We start from the raw sequence: 20353 nt of genomic DNA, 5'->3' as shown, positions 1-20353 counted from the left end.
CCTGTGGAAAAGACATCAATGGGTTCAGAGGAAAAGACACACACACACCTGGGTACCAGGTAGGTGATAAATTGAACAAACACTGGCCACCTGCCCTGACTTCAACTAAACAACCATGTCACACATACCGGCATTGTCTGAAATGCTTCAGAAGTCATTGACAGAACACTTGATTCAACGTCTCCTACAGAAAAGAAATGAATGGCCAAGAGGAAAATGCACAGTTCACGCATATCAACATTACACAATCACTTGGGAAGAAGCTAAAGTATGAGCTGACGAGATATTAGCCACCTGCCCTGACCCTAATAAAAGACTTTGGGCCTTATTCACAGAGTGTTTTTCAATGGGATTGCACCATTATTAAATAACTGCCATGGGTCCCCCCACCCAGTGCCAGGGCCTTTTTTGGCGATGTTGGTATTTCACCATTCAATGCCTTCTAACATTGTCTGTTTCATTAACCCCTTAAGTGCCAAGGACGAGATAACTCGTCCTTGGCAACAGGAAGGTAATCCCAAGGACGAGATACCTCGCCCTTGGCACTTAAGGGGTTAAACACTTCTGTGTATCCCCCCTTTGTTATTTGATAACACAACGATCCGAGGCATACGTGCATTGGCTGCAAGGTGTCAGAAAGCACTGACAGGACAATGAAGAAATTAATGGGCAAAGTTGAAAATTGATTATTCAGATGCACACAGTACATACCCCATGGTGACATAATTATCACTTCATGACTGGGTCCATATTATGCCCTTTCACAATGTGTGCAAAGAGCATTGGTACAGTATCAACTGGTAATGCTTTAGTGATTCAGAGATTGCTTTTTATTGGTGAATTTAACAGCCTTGTAGAGGAGCAGGTAGACTTGCTGTTCCCAACTCCCGCCCCCTCGCCGCCATCATATTGTAAGAATTGGAGAGGAGCTATAAATGGGAAGCCCATGTGTTGTCCCTATAATGCATTGAATGTACGAGAGACGATATGCACTCAGACAACGATACCGAATGTACCCTCGCACTGAAGGAATGAAAGCATGTCACATGGAAGGATGTCAGCGCGCACCTTTGGACATCATGGAGCGCTAAGTGAAATCTGATGAGGGCAGAGTGATGTCATGAAGAAGATATATGAAGACATACTGACACTATATGAAATGAAAAAATACTTAAGAGTGATGATGTAACTGAAGCAACCAGAGAAACATGTACTTAAGGATAAAGTAATTGTGAACTTAAGGATAAAGTAATCGTATATACAAAGAAGATAAAATAACTTGCTGACCAATAAATGTAAATACGCATGAATGCAAGGTAGATGAGACATATAGAGGCTTGCTATAGAGTAAAATATAGCGTGGCAAGGACAGCCATCATAGGAAAAAAGACGTTGGCTTGTGTCAAATTTAGCCTAGCTGCCTCAGAGACAGACCAAGGCTGCTGAGTTGGGAAACGCTGGAGAACAGCTTTGTGTGCAAAACAAAGAGGAGTCTATGTTGGCCAGGAATCAAAGATGCTATTTTGAAGGAATAAGGCACAAGGGGAGACAGACGGATAAACCTTGTACGTGAGAAATATTTCTCTTGGCTTAAAGAAAACGAAAACATCTGCAAGAGCCAAATATAATGGAACATATATCAGGGACAGAGATTGGGGCGGGGTCATGAACTGATGCTGAAAAGCTGGATTATGCATTATCTGGAGGTCAGGGTTGCAGATCTGTTGGACATTCAAGTGAATCTTTCAGTTTCAGAACATCAGTCCATGCTCAGCAAGTGCAATGAAAGTTATGTTTATGCAATCGATAGAAAACATTAGAAATTCCAGCAATTGTGTAGAACACCGTTACCCGTCTTCATAAGTCGTGTGAGGTATGTGGGAACAGATATGTTTTAACATGAGTTTCAACATGGCACATAGAAACCCACCCCAGAGCCCCACCTAGCGACACCTCTGGCTTTGATAGTACTTCAGACAAGACTACTGTTCCCTCAAAGAACTACCAGAGACTTCACAGATGGTTGAGTAGTAGTTGTGGTACTGCTGTTAGGTTGTACATCAACAACCATGAGCTCCAAAATGTATTAACCGACATTGGCTTGAGTCTGCTTGACTGCATTACTTGCTTTGATAGCTGGTCACTCACTCATGTGCACATTCAAAACACAGATACTGTCCTTCACCTCCTGACATATTTCAGGCGCTGTCATGAAACACACTCACTGACCGCGGCAGGGGGTCCCATCGGTATCCATCATCTCCTCAGAAAGGTCCCCGCAAGCTAGGGCCACCGTAGCAGATGCGCTTTCACTTGTCGAAAACACTCACCACCGCTTATCTGCTTGTCTCGCAAAAAAGATATTAGTAAGGGCAACTCCCCCGTAATGTCTCATTCTTCCCCACCGTCCATAGTCCATCTGGCCACAACAAACGCTTGCTGGAAATGAGCACATGCAATTCAAGGTAGTCCTGGCACCATAATTCTTTTCTGACTTAAGAAGTGCGTACAGTAATCATAGAGTTCTCAAAATAGGTTTGCATAATGCCCTTCTGCAAACAGTGGATAACTATGGGCCTGATTCATGGAATATTTTTCGCGGTGCAAAGTACTTTTCACTGGTGCAAAGTCACTTTGCGCCAGTGAAAAGTACTTTGCACCATGCACAATATTCCATGAATTAGGCCCTATGTGTGTTGCTATGCCTGTAGATTCAGCTCACTCACTGAGCACGATGCATTGCGAAAAAGGTGCGCTACATTCTTCGGCACCTGTTTCGCAATGCTTTACATCAGGCACAAAACTATTATCCTAGCGACCCAGGACAACACTCTCACGCTGACCCACTGCAATCAAAATAGGGACCTCAAAAAGGAGGCGCATTGGCAACAAAATCATTAAATCCTAGGGGCCTGATTCACATAAGCATTTTATAATGGTGCAGTCCCATAGGAAAACGATCTGTGAATCAGGCCTTTGGTATTCACCAAAAGTGCTGCGTAACTCCTCCCAATTCAACATTTTCCAGAATGCCCTTTCTAGTGGACGTGCATCGTTTCTACTACTAAATGCATTCTGAGGGTCAGCTCAATCTAGTAACTGGTTTTGTGAGGGTAAATCCGCATGCCCCCTGTCAGGACACCTTTCGTGTGCACGGATTTATATGACTGCATGGTCAATGGTGCAAGATGTTCTGGTACAAATGATGCAACCATGTTCTCACTGTGTTTTGTGGGCGAAATTTGAACGAGTTCATATTTACAGAGTGTATCTGCATCATGTTTGCCATTGCCATTTTACACCACATTCAAGGCCCGATTCTAAGGTGCATACAAAAATAGAACATTGATGTTCCAAGGAGGAGGAACACTTTTCTTAAAAGCATCATATTCTGTTAAACTAAGAATGTGGTAGCCGGCATCAAAGCCTCAGCTTTTGCATATGCCTAATTTAGGGCCTCCTAGTGGTGCTTGTGACCATTGCTAATTCAAGGCAGTCCCTGTGAAGATGTTCTCCTTTGAGGACCCCTTATTTTACATGTTTCAAAAAAGGAATTAAAATATGGCACCTGTGAGGTGCCGTTAACATTTCTATACATGGTTTTTCTTTAAAAGTTAACCTTTTCCGGATTGCCAACACCACTTTTCCAATTTACTTAAGGCTCATTAAGACTTTAGTAAATAAGTAAAGTGACATACTTTTGTGAAATCTGCATAGTGACCAGGGATGTCGTTTAGGGGTTGACAGGGGCCGCAAGTGCGACCCCTCTGGTCTCCTTTGCTACCCCTACAAAAAAATGTTAAAGATTTTTTTTTTTCATGGGCTGTGGCCAGCACCATGTGTCTGCTTGTTTCTGGAGTGGCTGGTTTTCTTGTACAAGCCTCTTAAAAAAACAAAGGATTCCACAAATGTAACAGTGACCCTAAATAAGAAAGAATAGAAATAGTAAATAATTTGTCTTTCTGGAATTCTATACAATAATTTCTAAACTCATTCAAGGTTTATTTTAAGCATACTTCAGTGGTTGAATCACTGATTTAGTCTGTTTTTAAACATCTCAAATTCACAATGCAGACACAAACTTTCAAAAAGCATTTAGGGTAGAATCTTTTTCATTTTGCAGGTTGCAGTTATAGCCTGTTTTTTTCTGATGTTGTCTCTGTTATGATCATCACAAGACATTCCATCTCGGTGTCCTCTGTAACTGGACAAAATCCATGTGCCTAAAAGCGTGTGTACAGTGTAGAAATGTTTGACCCTAACACATAAAGTGGCACTTGATTTCATTGTGCCACAATGAATGCTTTGTTGTAATGTGTATATCTTGCTGGCTCAGGATGTTTGCATGTATGAGGCAACGAGTGCCCAGAGTACGAGATCCCATGTGAGTGCGCTGCTTTCCCTGCGCTACTCTGAATTCTATCATACACAGTTATGAACCCTCCCAATGGTAAGCATTTCGCCAACCTATGATGCCTGAAAAGGTCGATCCACACATGACATGTGGTTAAATGTGCACCAGACCTGCAGATGAACTGGCCTGCTGTTCACAGTAACCAGTTTAATTGTATCCATTACAAAGTGTAATTTGCTTTCAGACTTTGAGAACATTCAGGCTTGAAATTGCTAATGTTACTATAGCTGGTAAGATAGCTCAGGGAGTTGAGCGCTCAATGCTGCAATGTTTGTGTGATCTGCCGGTTGCAGCTTCGAATCCTAGCAAGGCCAACTCCGCCTTTCATCCGTCTGAGGTCAATACATGAGTGATATTATGTACATGTGTTCTATATAAAGTGCTTAAACGTAACTGCCATACAATAATACATCAATATCACTTGACCTTGGACGTCTGCTTGCATTCACAGTAATTTGATAATATGAGCCTATACGCACTGATATTAACAATACATGTGGTGGTCCATTCTTGTATGAAATGTATCACATTTCAGTGATATCGTAACCATATTGTTCATAGTGTATTTAGGAACAATGATATGTGATGCCAGTTCCTGTTTTGTCAAAGGGTGAAGGGTCGTGTGCCATTGCATCCCGTGATGTTACTTCAGGGTGGGGTCAAATTACATCACTTCCTGTGATGTCATCAGAGGTCAAGGGTCGTGTGTTGTCACTTCCGCTACCCCTGGCATTTTGGTGAAATGCTGTCCCTGATAGTGACACTGGTGCACACGATGCTCACACAACAGAAGACTTTCAGCTGGTAAGCACAACAGCTGCCCTCCAATCTTTCCACCGACCTGATAATGGTGATGCTCTAAACTGGAGGTGAGAATGTTGGCTTTCCACTCCAGTTTTTGCCGCCGCTCAGAATCGGGCCCTCAGTATTTGCCTCTGCACTCTGTAAATAACGAAAAAGGTGCTGAAACCTCTGCCTTTCAAAATGTTTAGAATAACCTCACCAGTGATATGCTTCTATTCTGTTCCATAGCGGGAAAAAACCTTTACTAAATGACAAAATAGACCACAAGAATAGCGTGCAATGCTTTTTGGAACTGTAGCTGGAATCAGTGACCGCTAGGGGTGGCTGGTCCATAAAGGGCGACAGGGCGACATCCCCTTCCCACCATTATGTAGATCCTAGTCAGCCCAATGAAAATACTGAATTCTCCTTCATCTTCATAAAGCAGCTGAGGGAGCACTGATGGGCTCGATTTCACTCTCCACTGAAACATAGTTTCTCGTTCACAATTTTCGGTGCCTCAGCATGCCTACCATATGGGCCATGCAAGGCTGGAGGTATTTTCCTTCCCCAGCCTTGTATGCCCCATTCAGCATGCAGGATGTGGTACTGCAGGACAGAATATGTGTAGGGGGAACCTGTGCCTCGTGTATATTTAGAGGTCAATGTGCAGCAAGATGGAGGCACTCCTGCTCCATCAACAATGGGCAGAAACATTGTATACAAAAAAGTATGGATGTATGTATATGTGTATGCATGAATTCAAAGTCTTGTTTCTGGTATGTGCATGTGTAAATGTGAGAGTGTATGTTGTTTGGGTGTGCGTGCGAATGAGAGAGTATATGTTGTATGGTCGAACAGGTTTTTGAGACAGTGAATTAATGCTTTAGGATGCACAGGACAATGAGAAAGTCAAGTGAATATGTGTACTGGGCCGGGGAGCAGGCCTCTGGTTTTGGGGTCCATTTGTGCAACAGACCCAGTGTGGATATAGTTTCTTATAGTGGTAGAATGCCATTTGTTACTGGTCATCAAGGGTAAAGCCTACATGATGAGTGTTCTTACTTGCTCATACTGGCCTATGTTGGTGGAGCTAGTCTGGACATATTTTCATACTGAGCCATCACATTTATTACTGTGTGTTAAGTGTAAAGTCAACATGATGAGTATTCTTCCATGCCTGCACTGGCCTCTTTGGTGGGAAGGAGCCTGAATATGGGTTCCTATTGTGGCATTCTTTTTGTAATGGCATCAAGAGTAAAGGCAATATGATGAGTTTTCTTACTAGACTATACTGAACTACATTGGTGGATCCAGTCTCACCACATTTTCTTACGGTAGCTAGGCCATTTGCACTGACATCAAGGGTAAAGTCAAGGTAAATTCAGCATGATCAGTGTTCTTATGTGTGCCGTACTGGCTTACCTTGGTGTATGCAGTCTGGACATGGTTTCTTATTGTTGCATGCCATTTTTTACTGGGCATCAAGGGTACAGCCAACATAATGAGTGTCCTTAATTGGCTGTGCTGGCCTACAATACAGGACATATTTTCCTACTGGAGCATGGCATTTATTACTGGACATCAAGACTAAGTTCAACATGAAGTGTTCTTCTGCAACCACAATGGTATACACTGGTCGGCTACTCTGGACATATGTTCTTACTGTGGCATAGCATGTTCTACTGGCATCAAGGGTAAAGCCAACATGAGGAATGTTCATATGTGACCATACTGACCTACATGGGTGCAAACAGTCACCAAATATGTTCTTACTTTGGCATGGCTTTCTTTACTGACATCAAGAGTACAGTCAGCATGATGAGTGCCAGTTTGGGAATATTTTCTTACTGTGGCATGGCATTTTTACTGGGCATCAATGGTAAAGCCAGCATGATGTGTGTTCTTCCATGACTGTACGCCCTGCATTAATGGAGGCATCCTTGATATATTTTCTTACTTTGGCATGCCATTTTTACTGGTATCAAGGGTAAAGCCAACAAGATGAGTTTTCTTAGTGCACAGTACTGACCTACATTGGTGTAGCCAGTCTGGACATATTTGATTTACTGTGGCATGGCATTTTTTAATGACATCATGAATAAATCCAACATGATGAGTAGTCTTGCTTGGCCTTATTGACCCACATTGTTGCTGCCAGTCTAGGCATATTTTATTTCTGGTGCATGGTACTTTTTACTGGCTTCAAGGGTTAAGTCAGCATGGTCAGTGTTCTTACATGGCCTTGCTGGCCTACATTGTCTGGACATATTTTCCTACTGTGGCATGGCTTATTTTACTGACATCAAGGGTAAAGCATACATTATCAGTGTTGTACATGACCATACGAGCCTACATTGTTGCAGACGATCTAGACATATCTTCTTCCAGTGGCATGATATGTTTGACTGCCAAAGCCAACAGAAAAATGTTTATGCTAGGGGATACAGGAATATATTTGCACAGCCAGGATGGACATTGCTCTCTTACAGTATCATTACTGGCATTGTCTCAAAGCAGACATTAGAATGTTCTTGTATGGGAACACTAGCATATAGGGACATGTATGGGTGCATCCAGCAAGAACATTTTATTTTTAGCTGCATATACCGTGGGCAAAGGATTATGAAAATGTGTTGGAGAATGCACTGGTACACTGTTGGTAACATGCATCTACTGGATATTCTTATGTATTACCCTACACAAATTATTGCTGTTTGGCTTTTACTCCAACTTTTCACAGAAAGTGTGCTGTAAAATGCACCATTGGAACCCATGATTTTTTAAAAGTTTCTATGGTGAACTACCACCACCTCTCCACCTCTCCCATTAATGGTGGCACCCGTTGGGATGTCCTCTTGGCCCCTTTCCACTCCTCCAAAGCCATCATTAATGTCTATGCTAACGGGACCGTCTTGGTCCAAGGCCCTCAGGCCAACCTTCACCTCTTTGATAGACGCTTCCCTTGCCTCATCAACTTCCTCTCCGCTCCCGCTGTCCCCCCTCCTCTGTCCTCGGCTACCTTGCCTCTCCCCTCCCTCCCTGCCCCTTCTCTTGCTCCCTCTTCAACTCCTTCTCTAACACCTCCGCAGGGCGTACCTCTGATCTGTACCCCTCCCCGGAAGTTTTTCAAGGGTGGCAACCTTCTCCACATTGCCACTCTAAACTCTCGCTCTGCCATCAAGCACTCCTCTGATATCTGTCGCCTTCTTGAGGAACTGGACCTCGACGTCCTCGGTCTCACTGAGACTTGGTTCACTGCCAGCTCTGCCACCAGCTTCGACACACTCCTACCTGACGGCTACAAGATCCTCTCCGTGCCCAGGCCCAACCGTTCAGGGGGTGGTGTTGCCCTTATCTTCCCTGAGTGGATTCATGCCACTGTCACTCCTACGCAGACCTACTCCTCTTTTGAATGTCTTGTCTGCCGACTTTCTCTCTCTCCTAGCCATTCCCTTACCGTGGCTACTATCTATCGGCCACCTGGTCAAATTTCCTCCTTCCTCTCTGAGTGGGCTGACCTCTCCTCCTCACTCCTGTCCTCAACCACCCAACTCCTCTTTCTCGGTGACTTCAACATCCACCTCGATGCCTCCTGTCCCCCCACTGGTCTCTTCCGCGAACTCTGCAACTCTCTCTCACTCTCTATTCTCCTGTCTGGGCCTACTCACTCTGCAGGGCACACTCTTGATGCTCTGATCTCTTCTGACCTTCCCCTCTCCCTCCCTCTCTCCACTCCTCTCTCTTGGAGCGATCACTTTCTCCTATCCTCCCACCTCTCCCTCCCTACCCCACAGGCAAAGCCACCCTCTTCACTGCCACCCACCTTCTCGGTCATCCGACCCATGAAGCGCGTGTCAGTTGAGGCTTTCGCTGCTACCTTCTCGCCCCCTTCTCCCCCCTTGGCTGACTCCCACCCTGACACAGCCCTCTCCATGCTCTATTCCTCTATATCTGATACTCTCGATATCCTTGCCCCCGTCATGAGAATCCGCCTGAAGCCCAAAGCCAAATGTAACTCCTGGTATGACTCAGATCTCGTCTCCCTAAAACGCAAGTGCAGGGTGGCAGAGAGGAAATGGCGTGCTTCATGCTCATCCTCTGACAAACTGGCCTGCCGCCTGCTCCAAAGGCAGTACCGGCTCTCCGTTCTCACCAAGAAGAGAGCCCTTATCCAAGCCCGCATCTCTGAGGCATCAAACAACTCGGCCGAACTCTTTAAAATCTGCAAGGAGCTGGCCAACCCTGCTGCAGTCTCTACCTCTCCTGTCCCCTCCCAGGCCCTCTGCACTGCACTGGCCTCGCACTTCATCTCAAAAACTCAGGACATCCTGTCCTCGCTCTCCTCCTCTCTCCTCCCTCCCTCTCTTCCCGGCTCTTCCTCTTGCTCTCTTGCAGCCACCCCTCCGCCCTCCTTCTCTGCTTTTCCACCTTTTTCTGCTGATGAGGTTTCCAGACAAGTCCGATCTATGAAAGCCTCGTCTAAACAGGTTCACCCCTGTTCCTCCAAAACCATCAAGGACCACATCGACTCCCTGGCTCCTGCCCTAGCTGACTTTTGCAACCACTCTTTCGCCTCTGGAGTCTTCCCATCCCCCCTCAAGCACTCCCTTGTGCACCCCCTCCTCAAGAAACCCTCTTCCGACCCCTCCTGCCCGGCCAACTATCGCCCAATCTCCATTACTCCCTTCCTGGGCAAGCTCCTGGAGAAACTGGCCATCTCCCAGCTTAACCTCCATGCTGAATATGTTGGTAATCTTCATGACCATCAATCCGGCTTCAGAGCGGCCAGAAGCACGGAAACTGCTCTCCTGAACATCCGTGAGGACCTGCTCCTGAACCTCGATTCCAACACTCCCTGTGTTCTCATTCTGCTCGATCTCTCCTCTGCCTTTGACACTGTCAACCATGCCATCCTGCTCAACCGTCTCCGTGATAACCTGGGTATCACTGGTCAGGCTCTGGCATGGCTGACCTCTTTCCTTTCCGGTCGACCCTCCCAAGTCCAAATGGGCTCCTTCCTCTCTGACATCTTTTACTCCACCTGTGGTGTCCCCCAGGGATCCAACCTCTCTCCCTGGCTTTTCAACCAGTATCTGGCACTCCTTGCCCACCGCATCGCCGCTCTCTGCCCCCACTTTCAGTGCTATGCGGACGATACCCAGCTCATTTTCAGGCTACCCACGGCCTCCTCCTCTCCTTCCCTCATCTCCGACTGTCTGTCTGCTATCCAGGAATGGTGTGCCGCCAATGACCTCTGCCTTAACGCCAGTAAGACTGAGATTCTACTCATCGGCACACCCACTCCCTCCTTTCCTGCAGCTCTCTGGCCGGCCTCCCTTGGCCCCCTTCCTGCCCCTACCTGCAAAGCTAAAAACCTCGGGGTCATCTTCGACTCCACACTCTCCTTCTCTCCTCATATATCTGACGTCTCTAAGAAGTCACACTACCAGCTGCACCTCCTCAGAGGTATTCTTCCCTTCCTCTCCTTCCCCCAGAAGCTCACTGTCTCCCGAGCCCTGGTTCTCTCAAGGCTGGACTACTGTAACAGCCTCTATCTTAATCTGCCTGCCTCCACTCTCCGCCCTCTGCAACTTATCCAGAACAGAACTGCGAGACTTGTCCTTGGCCTCAAGCCCAGGGACCGTATCTCTCCAGGACTGAAATCTCTTCACTGGCTCCCAGTGGCTGCGAGGATTAAGTTCAAAACCCTCTGCATTGTCCACAAGGCCTTCTGGGGCCTGGGGCCTAAATACCTTCAACTCTCTCTTCCTAAATATCTGCCTTCACGAGCCCTTCGCTCATCCGTCTCCAACTCCCTCATGGTCAGCCGCTTCTCGAAGCAACGAGCTGGGGGTAGATCTCTCTCCGCAGCAGCGGCCTCCCTCTGGAACAGCCTTCCGGCCTCCCTGAAACTTGAGGAGAACCATCTCCGGTTCCGGAAGCACCTCAAAACCTTCCTCTTCGCTTCTGCCTTCTCTCTCCCTCTCCCTTGCTAAACCTGCTAAACTCCCCACTGAAGTCTGCACTAAACCTGCATCTGGGCCACTCTGTGACCTCGGTCCAGGGCCCAGCCACTCTCCACTTGCACTGCCTCCCTGGCTCCTCCTGCACTGTGGGACTGTCACTGCATCCCTACAGCCCCCTTCCCAGCACTTGCTCTGCACTTACCTCGCACTTGCCACCAGCTGGCCCTTTTATTTATTATTTATTATTTATTATTTTATTACGCTACTTACCTTGTACTGCACTTTCCCCCCCCACCTCCTCCCCCTGCACTTTCTCATTTTCCCCTTACCTCTGCACTTGCACGATCTGAATGACACCTGGCCTAGTAGGATCGTTTGTCTGTCTTCCCCTTGTTTCCCTCCCTCCCTGCCTCGTCGCGCCTTGAAACACTTGTGTATAGGCGCGTTACAAATACCATATCATATCTTATCATATCATACCATCCCCCCACCACCAGAGCCTCATTCGGTTGTTTTGGGCTCCCTTTCCATGCGCAGGCTCACTAGCATAGTCGTGGTAATTATTTACTCCACTCCAATTAACTAATTCACCAGCCACCACTGTCTTTCACATGTTCCTCGAAAAGGCAGTGTCTGGAGAGAACGGTTTGGGAACATTCTTTGAACAAATGTTTCGATAACTTTGTCTGCAAACCAGAAAATGGTTTGCGAGCATCACCTGTTAATCGAAACTGAAGGTAATTCATATTTCATGACTTTTTCACTAATTAATCACATAAGGTGAAATATTTCAAACTGTCATTACATATCGAAAGACAACCAATGTCTGAATCTTGATAAAAATGTCCTTAGCCAACCTCCTCGCCACTTCACCCCCACGAAATTGCTGCTTGCAGATGGAACCTTCAAAGAAATAGCTCTTGCCAGGACCAGGTCTGTTCGGGGGACATTTACTCCACTTTTAGCACTACAAAAATGTTTCCTACATCACAATCCATTTCTCAGACAATTCGATAGCACCTACAGATGTTACTAACATCTCAATGCTCAAACACAGGGTCAGTTGGGAATGCAATTATAAAAACCCAAAGAAGCACACAGACAAAATAACTCCATTTACGGAATACCTCAGAATCCCCCATACATCCTTCAACTCATTGAAAGCCAATGAAATATCTTCATTGGCTCCCAGTGGCTGCAATGGTTAAATTCAAGACCCTCTGCATTTTCCACAAGGCTTTCATGGGGCCTGTTTCCAAGATACCTTCAACTCTCCCTCCGTAAATACGTTCCCACTCAAGCTCCTCGCTCCTCCAACGAGTTGGGGGTAGAACTCTTTCCTCGGCTGGGGCCTCCCTCTGGAACGGCCTCCCTGCCACTCGGAAATTTGAGGAGTACCATCACCGGTTCCGGAAGCACTTCAAGACCTTCCTCTTTGCTTCTGCCTTCACTCTTCCTCTCCCCTGCTGATCTGTCTGTTTCTGCTACGTGCACCTGGCTACCCTCTGATTTCAGGACCTGGTCCCTGCCAACCCAGCCACACACCCGCTCTGCCTCCTGGCAGTCCTTGCACTTGGGTCTGCATCTGTAACCCTACAGTCCCCTTACTTGCACTTATCAGACACCCCTTGTCTGTGCTCTTAACCTCGCACTTGCCACCCTGCTGGCTGCAGTACCAGTTGGTTATCCCTTGCTCAGCACTTTCCACCTCTCCCTTGCACGTTACACTTGCGTGTTCGCAATGTCACTGGGCCTAGTAAGATCATTGTTTTGTCCTCCCGTGTTCCCCCTCTCTTGCCTCGTTGCGCACTGAAACACGTGTATGAGCGCGATACAAATAAAATATCATATCATAATTGATATTCAGCCATTTTAAAATACATCTCAAAAACAATGCAGCTTTTAACAAGGTCCAAATTGGCTCCTCCAGTGCAGTTTAAGTAATTCAGCCCCAGAGGTTGGATTGTATGTATATTGCAGTGCACGAGTCTGATGTCAGCGTAAAGATGCATGAACATTTGTGATCGTAAATGTGCACGAAGCGCGGTGCCACTTCAGGACATCTGTGTGGCACCTGGATTCTGATGCATCATGCAATATGTCACAGGATGTTGTTTAAATATTGTGCAACACTGCTCTTAATGTGCGCTGCACGTCTAATTTAATTCGTATTTAAAGATTGTATATATCGACTCCATTTTCTTTATGTTACTCTCCAATTGGTATTTTACTTCACATGTGTTAAATTAATAATGAAGACGGGGCCAATACTTCACTGAAACCTATGGCGCCACCGTACACTGCAACCGCAGCAGAGAAAACATGCATGAACTGACAACTGAGGGCCCAGGAATGGCCTGCACAACTCACTCCAAATGTATTTATGCTCAGTCACCAGCACCTGCTGCAGATTTGCATTAATTTCCCCTGTGCAGAACAATGGTGCAATATGAGGAAAACGGTGTCAGAATATTCACCGAACAATATAAGAATCCTGCATTTCCCCAATATAAGAATTGATGTGGATTTACTGACATTTCCCTCGAAGGATGTAGGTGGTCCGAGTAAAACCTTTCGTGGCGATTTATAGCAATGCTTTTCTATTTTAACACTGACCCCAGAATCGAACTCTCAGGCTGACTAACTGTTTAGAAAAGAACATCAACGTCAGTTCATAGAAGGACAAATGTGCTGAACGGTGAGGCATCAGTGAGCTGAATAATGACAACATATGGCCAGTGTTAGTCTTCCTAATGAAGTAGCTCTCAACCAGGGCACGTGCAGTCAGAAGACGTGAAGACAGATTACGAGCAATTATTCATCGGCTTTGGTTTCAGTGATCAAGCTGGATTTAAGCATTTCTCAAATGCACAGATCATTGATTTTACGCTGTGCTCGTGACATGTTTGCATCCCTTATTGAAACAATGGGGAAACGTGTTAATAGCAAAACCGAGTCTTAAAAGTAAACAATTTATGAAATATGGGCAGAAGATTAACTATTTTGAGAAAGGAGAGAAGGCCGGTTGGCTTCTGGTGCACAGGCTGAAGGTGGCTGAGAGTGATAGTGTTATCACTGCAATCTGAAATTCAAATGGTGTGTTAGAGACACAACAAAAAGGAATTAATACAATGTTTCATGATTTTTATGAGAGCCTCTACAGATTGGATTTGAAATGTGAACTGGGCAGTATACAATCTCTCCTGGACGCCTTAGAACTTTCTTGTTTAACCGATGATCAAACAACAAGTCTTGAAGGAGGCATACAAATAGAAGATATTAGTCTAGCCGTCTCCTCCCTAAATGTGGGCAAATCATCTGGCACTGACGGTCTGCTGGTGGAATTCTACAGGATCTTGCCTGACAGCGCACTACGGTTATTATGTGATGTGTACAACACGTCTTTTGATAATGGTTCCCTGCCAGACACTATGCGACATGCCCTAATAACTGCTAAAAAAGAAAGACAGATCCCCTACAAGGTGTGCTAATTATAGGCCGATCAGTTTCATTAATCCGGACTGCAAGATTGTAGCCAAAACATTAGCTACAGGATTGGAGCTGGTGATACCCTCATTAATTAATGGAAACCAGGTTGGCTTTGTTACCGGAAGATCTGCAGTGGTCTCTTTGGACGCCGAGAAGGCATTTGACCGTGATGAATGGCCCTTCTTGTTTACTTGTTTGGAAAATATGAGATTTGGTCAAGACTTTAAGAAATGGGAACGACTTCTGTGTAAAAACCCATCTGCAAGTGTACTCACCAACGGTATAATTTTAGAACCATTTTTACTTACCAGATGCACCAGACAGGAGTGTCCACTTTCCCCATTGTTATTGATTTTGACAATGGAACCACTGACTGAGTTGTTGCGATTTGATGACAATCTCCACACTATAATTGAGGAAGATCATGAGAATAAGATCTGGCTTTACGCAGATGACCTGCTAGTGGCTTTGCGTGATCCTGAACTTGGCATCCCCTTTCTAATGCAAGATATTCAGAAATTCTCTGCCGTATCTGGCTATGAGGTCAATTGGGATAAGTCTGAAATCCTTCCTATCAATACCTTGTGTGTGCAATATGCCTGTAATCAGTTCTAGTTTACTTGGTGTCAGGAATGAATGAAGTACTTGGGAATATGGATAGGACTGGAGGTGGTGAAATTACCCAAATTGAACTTTGAATTAATCTTACCAAAACTAAAATCAGACTTGGATAGATGGGGGCTCTTGAGACTATGAATATGGAGGAAAATCAATTGGATCAAAAGTAAACATTATCTTCTTTCAATGCTTCCCATCAAGGTTCCAACACATTTTTTCAAAGAGATTGACAGGATTATGCAGAATTTCATATGGGGTGGCAAACCACACTAACTGTGGCAAAACAATCTAAAGGGCAAAATCCATTGACTGCTTTTATGAAAGGTTGCTGGTGCAGTATATCCAATTGTGTGGGTACCGATCCATTCCTGTTTCCAGATGCTTCTATCTCGTTCAATCCAGCATTGAAATCGCAAAAGAAATTACTTTCTGGCTGACATGTTTCTGGCGGGGGTCAGATATATTAAAGATCTGGTTGAAGGTGATGAATGGATCCCATTTGCGCGATTACACCGCACATTCGATATGAGTGAATGTACTTATGCAGAGTATAGAAAATTGAAAGAAATCATCTACACAAATATGGACCATTCACAAATGATGACTCAGGGCAAATCTTGGTCAGCTTTGGAAACGTGCAAAGGTGCAGTCCAGCCTGCTGCTACTATGTATGGAATCCTAAAAGCATGTCGCAAAGAGGATCCGGAGATTGCGAATGTTTGGGCTGAAGAATTGGGTGTAGTGATCACTCGGGGTTGCTGGCTAAGGTGCTGTGGTAACGTGAGGTTAATAAGCACGGACTGGGGCTTAAGAGCATCACAAACCAAGCTCTTTTTTAGGACCTACTCAATACCAGTGCATATGTTTAAGAGGCATCTATTGGAAAACAATCTGTGTTGGAAATGCAAACAAGCAAAGGGCACACTCAGTCATAAGATCTGGTTCTGTCCAAAAACTAAAACATTCTGGAGGGAGTCTGTGAAAGAATAGGATTGGTCTTGTGCTGTACAGTTCCAATGAATGCAACTCTCTTGGTGCTTGTGGATGCATCTTTGTTGGAGGATGTTGAATTCACAAAAAAGATATGGTTCCTCCGGGCCTGTATGATTGCGAAATAGATGATTTTGAGGGCCTGGAAATCTTTTGCCTCTTTTTGTATTGACGAATGGGTGGAAGAGCTGCTTACCATCTCCACCTATGAAAGGACAATTCACAAACAAAATGGGGATATAGGTAGGTTTATGGACATATGGGGGAGCTTCCTTGATGTCTATGGCTGATGTATTAGAGCTTATGTCATATACTGACCTGTTTTGACGTACTTACATTGATCAATTTTTTTGCATCCATGTAGGCCACTTTTACTATACTCAATGAAACTGCAATGTTTTGAAATGTTTTGTGATTAACCATGAATTGTACCGCTGAAATGATTTGTATATATTATAAATGATGATTCAGGTTCCTATTTTATTTCTTCCTCTCCTCACTTTCTAGTCTTTTCTTTCTGCTCTACCTTTGATTTGTCGTTAAGAACATTTTGGTAAGTTCGTTTCAGGTTGCTAAGTCTATGATGCCATTTATGACCCCATGCTAAATGTTCAACTTTGGTTGTTTTGTAACTTTCATTGATGGAAAATAAAAATGTTAAATTAGATTGAAGTATGGGGCATAGCAAGAGTGCAAACATATCTTGACAAGTGCTAATATTTTGGCCCATCATTTTTTTATGATGTGTTTTGATATACTGTTTACTGCAGCTGTCTTTTTAACTCTGCCCCACAGGAGATAATACTGGATGGGCAAATATATTTGAATCGGTGCACGGAAAACCTCACCAGCTCGACGACCCACAGGAAGGCTGTAAGTGATCCCTGAACTAACATGTGAATTTGATTTTCGAACTGATGTGCTTTATTATGCCTCTGCTTGTGCTAGATCTTCAAAGATAGGACAGAAAGAAGTGAGGCCAGGCCTCCCCATGAATGAACGCATGGAACCATTTCTAAATCATTGGAAGAAACTCCACTCAAATTATGAAACCACTAATAATGGTCCAAAACAATGTAATTGTAATTAGGCGAAGTTGCTAGCATTATTTATCATTTCATTATATTATTTTTAAAATCTAAAATGAAACATCTTGCGGGCCGTTTAACAAAGAAGTTACTTTCCGTAACTCTGATGTACTCCTGACTTCCTCTGTGTTAGTCGGAAGTAAGTCAGAGTTGCTCGAGGATTCTCCATTGTGAATCACATAGCCCTCTGCAGGTTTATGCCAAGGGTAAGTCTGAGTAACTCAGTTGTAAATCGGCCCCTGAAAGGATGGCATCCTATAAAGTCATGACAAATTGCATACAGCAGCTATTGTGTGAGTAGAACCACACTGCCAACACTTGTGTTGGTATGTTGATCAACAATTATGAATGCATTGTGTTGTCAAGCCTTAACAAGGAGGCAAAAGGCAGGACGGCCACAGTAGATTGCTTCTTTTGGAAATGTACCAAAATGTTGACCACCTAACTGTGATTAAGCATTTACAGCGACTTTGGTACATTTCCTTTGCCAACTCCCATTACTGCGCCCAAGCAAAGCAGGGGTGGCAGGGCTGTCTCCCGCTCTCCTTGGGTGCAGTAATGGGAGTCAGGGTTTACGGTGGTGTCCCCCACTTACTATTGTGGTAAGCGAGGGACAAGAAAGTTTAAAAAAGTTAAAAAGCACCCTGCAGCGTCAGCTCCGACCCACTTAAGTGGGAGGAACTGACGTTGCAGAGATAGTGGGGAGTCGGCAGCGTACACAGAAGTGTGCCACTGTAAAGGGTAAGTGGGAGGGTGGGTAGGGGAATGCAGGCCGGGGGATGCGGTCAAAGTGATCTATCTGATCACTGCGCCATAATTGGGGTCGACATTTTCATCGGCATAGTTACGGGCGGCGCAGTGATCACATCGATTCCTTCTTTTTCAGTTTTCAGTTATTTCAATTGGTATGGTCAAACACCCTGACACCCATCCCCCTTTAACCAAAAAGAGGTACCTGGCAAGTGGGGAACAATAGCTGGATAATATGAGCTGTGTGAACACAAAAGATCCCCTCACTATATTCAGAGGAGGTATGTCTCACTCCACTGGTATATATAACTCACCTAAGCTGTGTGAAAGAATAGAAAATATATATCTTTATTTGTCTTGCATAGAAACCATTGTTTCCTTGTATTATAAACTACTTAGTAAAATAAGGCTTATGAAAAAGGCCCCCAAATTATAATATAAAAACAATGTAAGTCTAGGAAACTAACCAGCAGCACACCGAGTGACTCAGTGCCAAAATGCTACACTAGTCAGGAGGGAGACTAGTTAAACCCTGTTTCATTGAGCAGTATTTCCAACACCTAGCATAAACTTCTCTTTAAACAACCCAACATGTTTCTGTTCTTGTCATTGAAAACATTCTTCAGGGGAATAATGTTCAATAAAGTTAATTAATGATGTAAATGTTTGAAACTTGGTAGCAACTGTGGCGTATTCAACAACCATAACCTTTCCGCTCCTCCGCGCGCACTCAAGTGAGCAGCCAGGATGGGTTATGTAGTACAATTCCGAGTGTCTGAATGCTTGGTGAATGACCAGTCCCCTCGTGGCAAAGCTTCACTGTGAGGAGGGCTCCTGTGATGCAACCTGTGTAAATATGGCAGTCAGGAATGAGTCTCCTGTGACCATATGCTTAACCAATTTGCATGACCTGATTGGTGCTGTGCGCCACCAGTCGACACATTTTTACATTTATTAAGGACTTTATGGAGCAAAATTTCTAAATGTCAGTGCCACCTAAAAAGCATTTCGTATAACAGCGCTAGCAGTTTTAAGTGGCCGCATTCCCATCCGCTATCCCTTGCCGAAAATGCAGTTTATCTCCCCCCCTCCCCTCCATACTGCACTTCAGGAGTACCTGAAGAACCTACAATGAACATCTTTCCAATCACTCATCACTCCATGCATCAGAGGCTGATAGCTACTTGGACAAATGCTGATAATTTGAGATATGGTCAGTGATTCGCTAGGGCTCATTGCTAATCTAACACATCGATTGAATGAAGAATCAAAAACAGTGCCCTTATTAGACTCTGTATGCTGTTGTACAGCATGTTTCTGGACTAGGGGACTCTGTGTGGGCCTAAAGAGACAACAAGGGAATTTAGGAGCATCGATTGGAATGTGAAGTAGAAGTTAGGACTTCAGCATCCTGGAATAGGGTGTTTGGTAGGATTAAAACATAATATATCGTACAGGATGGCATTGATTGGTGTGCGAGAGCGCAAGAATAAAAGAGAAAGAATCTATATGATAGCATCAACGAATAAGACACTGCACGTTGGAATGATGAGGTTGAACACCATTAAGCAACCAGATCTCCAGCAGCAGATTCCTGACTCGTTGTATTTAACGGAGGAATCAGAGTCCAGCGGAGGTGGTTGGGGGGGACGTGAGATTAGGATGTCATATTTATGGAGACAGAGGGCCTCATTACGACCCAGGCGGTAAGTTACCGCCTGGGCCGTGACTTTACCACCATGGCGTAAACTACGTTTACGCCATGGTGGTTGGCGGACTTACCGCCCCATTCCGAGGTCGGCGGGGCGGTAAGTCCCCAATCCCCATTTACCCTTCCCCATTCCCATTTTTGCCCCATAGGGCATAATGGGAGTGGGGAAGGCGTTAATTACGCCACCGTAAATTACGGTGGCGTAATTAACTCCATGGTCCCTTAGCGCCATGGATTTTAACACCTGCTAAAAGCAGGTGTTAAAAGCGCCATGGCGCTAAGGGACCTCGTAGTTGGCGGTAAGGGGTCGGCGCAGCTAACGCTGGCGTTAACCCCTTACCGCCAGGGTCGTAATGAGGCCCAGAGACTGAAAAGTGTCCCACCAAGGAGAATCAAGGGTGAAGAAGATGGCAGAAATATTAGTCTTGAGGTAAACGGGAAACAGAAATTAGCTGCATGTTGGAACAGAGAGTCCAACTCCTGCAAGCCTGAAAACCACATATGAGAAATCACCAAGTAGGGGCTGGCATATTTGGGCCCG

At 45.0% G+C, this 20353-nt stretch overlaps 1 protein-coding gene across 1 annotated transcript in view; it reads left to right on the top strand.

Moving 5' to 3' along the window:
- Positions 1 to 20353, top strand: part of RXFP2 (relaxin family peptide receptor 2) — a 1759299-nt gene that overhangs the window by 531410 nt on the left and 1207536 nt on the right. The window contains exon 3 of the mRNA XM_069639740.1: positions 17059 to 17136. Coding sequence (XP_069495841.1) covers positions 17059 to 17136 — 78 coding nt within the window. The remainder of the gene's footprint in view (positions 1 to 17058; positions 17137 to 20353) is intronic.

This window comes from Ambystoma mexicanum, chromosome 7q (genome assembly GCF_040938575.1).
Source record: "Ambystoma mexicanum isolate Mex_15411 chromosome 7q, UKY_AmexF1_1, whole genome shotgun sequence".
NCBI classification, from domain to species: domain Eukaryota; kingdom Metazoa; phylum Chordata; class Amphibia; order Caudata; family Ambystomatidae; genus Ambystoma; species Ambystoma mexicanum.
Note: the sequence above shows the minus strand (reverse complement) of the source record. Positions and strands in the feature narration are given on the sequence as shown.